This window comes from Electrophorus electricus, chromosome 9 (assembly GCF_013358815.1).
Source record: "Electrophorus electricus isolate fEleEle1 chromosome 9, fEleEle1.pri, whole genome shotgun sequence".
NCBI classification, from domain to species: domain Eukaryota; kingdom Metazoa; phylum Chordata; class Actinopteri; order Gymnotiformes; family Gymnotidae; genus Electrophorus; species Electrophorus electricus.
Window position 1 is genome coordinate 12,834,530 of NC_049543.1, and position 7,500 is coordinate 12,842,029.

A 7,500-nucleotide genomic window follows, 5' to 3' on the forward strand; every position below is an offset into this window, starting at 1 on the left:
CCTTCTATCTATCTCTCTCTCTCTCTCTCTCTGGGCACAGGATGACACCGCAGGGATCACCCACTTTCATACCAGAACACACACAAACACTCTACAAGGTCGCCATTGTTCTGGACCAGGGCTGTTTCAGGTGCACATAAACGGAACCGCTGCTCAGATGGGCACGCTGGGGACCCTGCTGGGATTACACAGCGCTGGAAATACACAGTTGTAGGGCATGTTGTCGCATTCCTGACATATGCACATTTTGAAATCACACATACAGCCTAGCACACACACACACACACACACACACACACACACACACAGCCTAGCACATAATGGCAGGGTGGTGCATAAAACACTCTTCTCTTTTAAGGAAGTGGATGGTGACAGAAAATGTAGAAAATGGAGCAAAGGCTTCTCTGGTAATTAAAGTAGATTACAGGCAAAGACGATAGGAGAGAGAGAGAGAGAGAGAGAGAGAGAGAGAGAGACAGGGGTGAGATAGGGGAGTGCACAGCTTACTCTCTTCCTCTGAGGAGTGATCTCTAGTCTCATCAGGGCACACTTATTGAGAGTGTTCAGCCTCCTGCAAGACACACACACACACACACACACAAACACACACACACAGGATGGAATTATTCACCAAATAAAGAGATATTCTACCAAGGAGGGTTTGATGAAAGACAAGAGAGAACCCACAGAGAGAACCCTGTTAGAGTAGCTTATCCTGCTCACCACCTGGGCAGGGTCGAATGACCTTCAGATGTGTGTGTGTGTGTGTGTGTGTGTGTGTGTGTGTGTGTGTCTGGCACCACAAGATGGTTTCCAGATGTCTGAGCTCTCCAGCTGGGCCCTGCTTGACCTCTCACTTAGAAACATGACTCCCCAGTCTGTCTGTCCGTTCGTCCGTCCGTCTGTGTGCCTGTCTGTCTGTCTGTCTGTCCGTTCGTCCATCTGTCTGCCTGCCTCCCTCTCTTTCTCTCTTTTGCTGTCCTCATGCATTAGTGTCAGATATTACAGAAGCCTGAACTAGGGACAGCAGCTGTGTGTGATGAACAGAGAACGAGGGAAGAGAGAAGGAGCAAGATAAGGAAGATTGGTGAAAGATACGACTGCAATAAAATATTGCAGGTGCACAGGCAGTAAAAGTAGTCAGATTCCAGAGTCTGTGGACCATTTGTGTGTGTGTGTGTCACCTGCAAAGTGCTTCAATGGCATCTCGATCCAGAAAGTCGTGGTCTCTTGTGACTGACGGGATCTCAATTGGAAATTCACCATCTAGTGTGAGAGAGAGGAGACCAAACACACATATAAGACATACAGGCCTCTGCACCACACACACCACGCAAAGACACAGGCTCGCCTCTTAAGATGAGATTAGAGAGTCAAGGAGGGCCACACACACACACACACACACACACACACACACACACACACACACATCTGTTGAAAAGGCAGAGGAAGTATGTCTTAGCCAGGCAAGCAAACACAGCTGCGAAGTTGAAGGGATGAACAGCAGGAGGTGTGTGTGTGTGTGTGTGTGTGTGTGTGTGTGTGTGTGTGTGTGTGTGTGTGTGTGTGTGTGTGTGTGTGTGTGTGTGGGGAGCTAGGAATCACAATAGGTACTCAAGGTGCTGCTGAGAGAGCAGCCTGCCTATACACACACACACACACACACACACAGTCTCAAGTGGGACTGGTGAGCACAGTCAGTACAAAAGAATTCAAAAAGATTAAAGACAGACAGACAGAAGGGAGGGAGTGAAAGAGTCAGAGAGAGAGAGAGAGAGAGAGGTGATTCTTCAATATATCTGCATTATTCAGATGTTAAAACTGAATATTTGTGTGTCTGTGTGTGTGCGTGACTGTAATCCACAGATCCTAGTCACGCCTGTTCTCTCCAGCTTCTCTTATCAGACTATTTATGAGCCGTAAAATGATCTTTACAAGCAGCTCTCGCCCTCACATACACACACACGCACGCAGACAGCCAACCATACGAGGGAATGGTCTTTGGAATGACAACACATGGCACGTAGACAGCTAGACAATCAAAGCCGAAGAATCCTGCAGGTGTGTGTGTGTGTGTGTGTGTGTGAAGGGTACAAGGCTAAGGTGTCAAGTTATCACATGTCCGACACTTCTTGCTTCATTAACTCGCATTGTACTCCGAGTGTGTGTGTGTGTGTGTGTGTGTGTCATATCATAAAGGAAGAAAGCAGTTGATACAAAACCATGACGTGAGCAACGTGCTCGCAACTGGGGGAGGAGTGTGTGTACCTGCACCGGGGGTGGTGGTGTGGGTGTGGCCTGTGCTTGTTGTGGGTGTGGCCTGTGTTTGTTGTGGGTGTGGTCTGTGTGATAATGTGGGTGTGGCCTGTGTGATAATGTGGGTGTGGCCTGTGTGATAATGTGGGTGTGGTGTGAGAGGAGCTCTTACCTTCGTAGAGTTGTGCATATTGGGGGAAGCCAGCTGCTCTTAACCAAGAGCATGCCTCCTTCGCCTCTGTCTCTAAAAGAGAGAGAGAGAGAGAGAGAGAGAGAGAGAGAGAGAAATTTAATGCTGCACTGGTGTTCATGCAAAATCAGAAGTGAAATACAAACATGATCATAAAATAACAGAAACCCAAACCTCTCATTGACAGCCAACAGAGTGTGTGTGTGTGTGTGTGTGTGTGTGTGCGTGTGTATGTGTGTGTGCATGTGTGGGTGTGTGTGTGCGTGTGTATGTGTGTGTGCATGTGTGGGTGTGTGTGTGCGGGCTGTCGTACAGGGGTGCTATTTTTCGGATGCCGTTGCTAAGCGCTCTGCTCAGACCTTTTAGAGACCGTGTGTTAAAAGCTACTGACACGCACGCTGGCCAGTCCGGCTCGTGAGGTGCGACTGTCTCGCGGGAGGTGTCGTGCCGCGAGACTTCCCCCCTGCTGTCTTCAAAGTGGCTATACACACACACACACACACACACACACACACACACACTAGTCAAAAGGGCCTCTCGAAGCTACCGGGGCCAGTACGAGTGATGTAATAGCGGAAAACAAACAGATACCCACACGCATGGCATCTGGACGCGCGTCTTGCGCACCTGGGTGCAGCGCTTCTGGCTGCCTGCTGATTGGTCCCGAGAACGGACTGGCCGTGAAGTCTTTGACTGAGGTGCCACAGATCACACGCGAGCTTGGATGCTTGCGACGCTGCCAGTGCCTTGCCGCTACTCTCGGACACGAGGTCAGACGCCCGGCCGTCAGACATCCGAGTTTTAACCCCACCCCACCCCACCCCGGTGGTCCTCCCCGGCTGGCGCGCGCAGCTGCCCCCAGTTCGCCCTCTCCAGGGAAGTTGCGCGTGACGCGAGTAACCGCGGGAGCGGGAGAGGGTGAGCAGAGTCTGCGCTGGGTCACGGCACCTGGTACGGAGGCCTGCCCGCGGGGTCACGTTCGTGACGGAGACAAAGAAAGGAGGAGCAGAGAGACGACCTGATAAATGGGGTTAGGGTTAGAGAGAGAGAGGGAGAGGGAGAGAGAGAGAGAGAGAGAGAGAGAGAGGGGTGGTAGACAGAGAGAGAGAGAGAGACGGGTGGTGGACACAGAGAGAGAGAGAGAGAGAGACGGGTGGTAGACAGAGAGAGAAAGAGAAAGAGGCTGAGAGAGAGATAAAGAGAGAGAGAGAGAGAGAGAGAGACGGGTGGTAGACACACAGAGAGAGAGAGAGAGAGACGGGTGGTAGACAGAGAGAGAAAGAGAAAGAGAGAGATAAAGAGAGAGAGAGAGAGAGAGAGAGAGAGAGAGAGAGAGAGAGGGGTGGTAGACAGAGAGAGAGAGAGACGGGTGGTGGACACAGAGAGAGAGAGAGAGAGAGGGGTGGTAGACAGAGAGAGAGAGAGAGAGAGAGAGAGACGGGTGGTGGACACAGAGAGAGAGAGAGGGAGAGAGAGAGAGAGAGAGAGAGAGAGAGAGACGGGTGGTAGACACACAGAGAGAGAGAGAGAGAGACGGGTGGTAGACAGAGAGAGAAAGAGAAAGAGAGAGATAAAGAGAGAGAGAGAGAGAGAGAGAGAGAGAGAGAGAGAGAGAGAGAGAGAGAGCTAGGAGTGGTAAACAGATGCTCAGAGACAGATACATGCGGGAGGTTTGGGGTGATAAGTGACTGGAGAGGTTAGCAGACAGAACCAGTGTTGATATGTGATTCTTTACTCGGATGAGTGAGAGCGTGTGTGTGTGTGTGTGTGTGCGCGCCTTAGGAAGGGGGTGGTTGTGCATGCATGAAAACATAGAAGGCATGCGATAAAAAAGACGTGCAAGAGGCACGCGCATGCACACGCATGCACACGCACGCACCCACACGCACAAAGACAAAAAGCCAGAGCCAGAGCATTTACATACCAAAAACAGCCCTAGGCCACAACAAGGTGCAAAAGCAGTAAGGAGAAACACACACACACACTCACACACATTGTCAGCTCCCCCTTCAGACTTCATGAATCTGCATGGCTGATGGTGTTATGAGAGCGTGTCACAGCACAGGATCTGAACACAGTTCAGGAACCCTAAGAATGCTCAACACTAGGAACAATTACACACACTTCTGGAACATAATGAGAGCCTGGAGCCGTGTGTGTGTGTGTGTTTGTGTGTGTGTGCGTGTGAGCCTGTGCACCCCTTTCATCCTGTGTCAAGCCAGCATGTCCATTGCGGTTCCCATGTCCAGGGAACCTCACTTCCTTTTCCTGTCCTGGGTCACCAGGAAGCCAATGGGAGCAGCCCAAACACACAGTCGCCATGGTCACCCAAAAGGACACACCTCCGTTTGTCCAAAGCCAGATAACAGAAGACGCCAGCACAACAGTAAGAACATGACTTAAATGCACACTCACACACATGCACAGACAAGAGAAAAATTCAAGCCATCCTAGACAGATTACAAGAAAGGCGGTATAATGTTGAAAGAGATGGAGGGAGAGAAATACAGAGAGAGGACAAGTACACCACTCCACTACAGGAAACACACGGCGGGTTCTTCCAGAACGAGGTGTGGGTGTTCACACACCACGCTGCAGTCTGGCCAGGAGACGCACACTGACATCACACTGACCACACACCCTCTGTTCTCGGGGTACGTGACATCACACTGACTACACACCCTCCATTCTCAGGGTACATGACATCACACTGACTACACACCCTCCGTTCTCAGGGTACGTGACATCCACTGATTCCATTCTAAGGGTACACATGACATCACACTGACTACACACCCTCCGTTCTCAGGGTACGTGACATCACACTGGCTACACACCCTCCATTCTCAGGGTACATGACATCACACTGACTACACACCCTCCGTTCTCAGGGTACGTGACATCACACTGACTCCATTCTAAGGGTACACATGACATCACAATGACTACACACCCTCTGTTCTCAGGGTACGTGACATCACACTGACTACACACCCTCTGTTCTCAGGGTACGTGACATCACACTGACTCCATTCTAAGGGTACACATGACATCACAATGACTACCCCCCACCCCCTCACTTTCTCTGTTTTAGTAATGCTGGACTCTCCAGGCATCCACTTCCTCTCTCCTCCTATCCTCTCTCCATCCCTCACTCAGCCCCAAACCACAATCCATCTGGCTCACTTCCTGGTGCCAGGGTCACCTAGTGACCTTTGACCCCTGCATTGCCTGACCGGGCAGTTCATGGGCCGTGTGCCTTACGCAAAGCAAACAGCCAGCAAAGTCAGGATGTGTGTGTGTTCCTTGTTTGCAAAGTTAACTTGTTCTGAATAAATATAATTTAATATAATAAACTAATCCCAGACAGATATGAAGGTGAGTAGAATTATTCTTAATTTATAAAAGAACCACAGTGAGCAGAGATTCAGAACAGAACCGAGAAGAGAGAGATGAACCAGACAAACAGGAAAAAAATGATAGACATTTGGACATTTTTGGGGGAAGGTACAGGACCAAAGTTTAACTCTCAATGCTGGGCTGTTTCTTACTAGTTTCTAAAATTATCTACTCTCTCTCTCTCTCTTTCTCTCTCTCTCCTCTCCTTCCTGTCAAAGGAAGTTCTCACAATCGCTGGCCAATATTTTCTTAGCCTGAGGAGGAGGGAGCTGAATACACCCTTCTGTGTGTGTGTGTGTGTGTGTGTGTGTGTGTGTGTGTGTGTGTGTGTGTGTGTCTGTGTGTCTGTGTGTGTGTGTGTGTGTGTGTCTGTGTGTGTGTGTGTGTGTGTGTGTGTGTCTGTGTGTGTGTGTGTGTCTGTGTGTGTGTGTGTGTGTGTGTGTGTGTGTGTGTGTGAGTGTGTGAGTGTGTGTGTGAGTGTGTGTGTGTCTGTCTGTGTGTGTGTGTGTGAGTGTGTGTGTGAGTGTGTGTGTGTGTGTGTGTGTGTCTGTGTGTGTGTGTGTGTGTGTGTGAGTGTGTGTGTGTGTGTATTTGTGTTTTTCTGTCTCTGTGTGTTTATTTGTGTGTGTGTGTGTGTGTATTTCTCTGAGTGTCTGTGTTTTTCTGTGTGTGTGTGTGTGTGTTTCTTTTAAAAGTTTTCCTACATACACATGCATGCGCGCGCACACACACACACACACACACACACATTTTTCACACACCTGGACATCCATACATCACTGCCGACCTGAAGCATATCAAATGATTCCATTAAGGTCTATAAACATATGGAGAGGATGAGTGAGAAACCCTAGAGCTGATACCCTCCATCTGGACAGACACACACACACACACACACACACACACAAAAGCGCAGGAGTGCACCTTGTCCAGATGGGCCCATTAATGTCTTTTTTCCCTGACAGAAACACATCAGTCCTTCCAGTAGTGACTGCCCCCTTTAGACAACACTAGGGCAGCATTCAATAACACCATCAAAACAGTGTGGTGTTTGTTCTCTTACACAGTATCAATGGTCTTTACATGTGTGGAGGTGGAGGGGACTGTGTGTGTGTGTGTGTGTGTGTGTGTGTGTGTGTGTGTAGGGGGGGTGTTATTTCTCATGTTACCCTGATAAATTAAGCTCAGAATTGAGGATGGTCCAGTCGGAATGTCACTCATTTCTTCTATTGGACACTCGTGCCTTTCCTGTTTTGTGCGGTACACCCCTGATCCTTTATGTTATATCTCTAGACTCAGATGCGCGTGGGTAACTTCAAAGCTCCGCGACCCCCTTCACCAGTACAACCGTTTATCACACGCGACCCCGAGCACCGATTATCAGCCTCAAAGACCTGCAGTCTCGCTAATGGCTCCGTTAGAAAGACACATGCCAGACACTCACGCGCTCACTGGACGCGAAGCGGCGTTCTCCAATTTAAGACGCGCGCGTCCCTGCTTTTGGACCACAGGGAAAGGCGCGCGCAACGAGCAAACGGCAGCGCCAACCTGTTGGTGCCAGTACCGTGCAGGGAGCGCGAGCGTCGGTACAACGCGGGGAATAAAAGCGCCGTCTCCCTGTACTTTGAGAAGCGCACGAGAGAGGAACCCGCGAG

The 7,500-nt window shown here is 50.0% G+C and overlaps 1 protein-coding gene across 1 annotated transcript in view; it reads right to left on the bottom strand.

Moving 5' to 3' along the window:
- Positions 1-7,500, bottom strand: part of dlc1 (DLC1 Rho GTPase activating protein) — a 70,925-nt gene that overhangs the window by 14,851 nt on the left and 48,574 nt on the right. Inside the window, 3 exon segments of the mRNA XM_035529537.1 lie at positions 508-571; positions 1,185-1,266; positions 2,429-2,500. Coding sequence (XP_035385430.1) covers positions 508-571; positions 1,185-1,266; positions 2,429-2,500 — 218 coding nt within the window.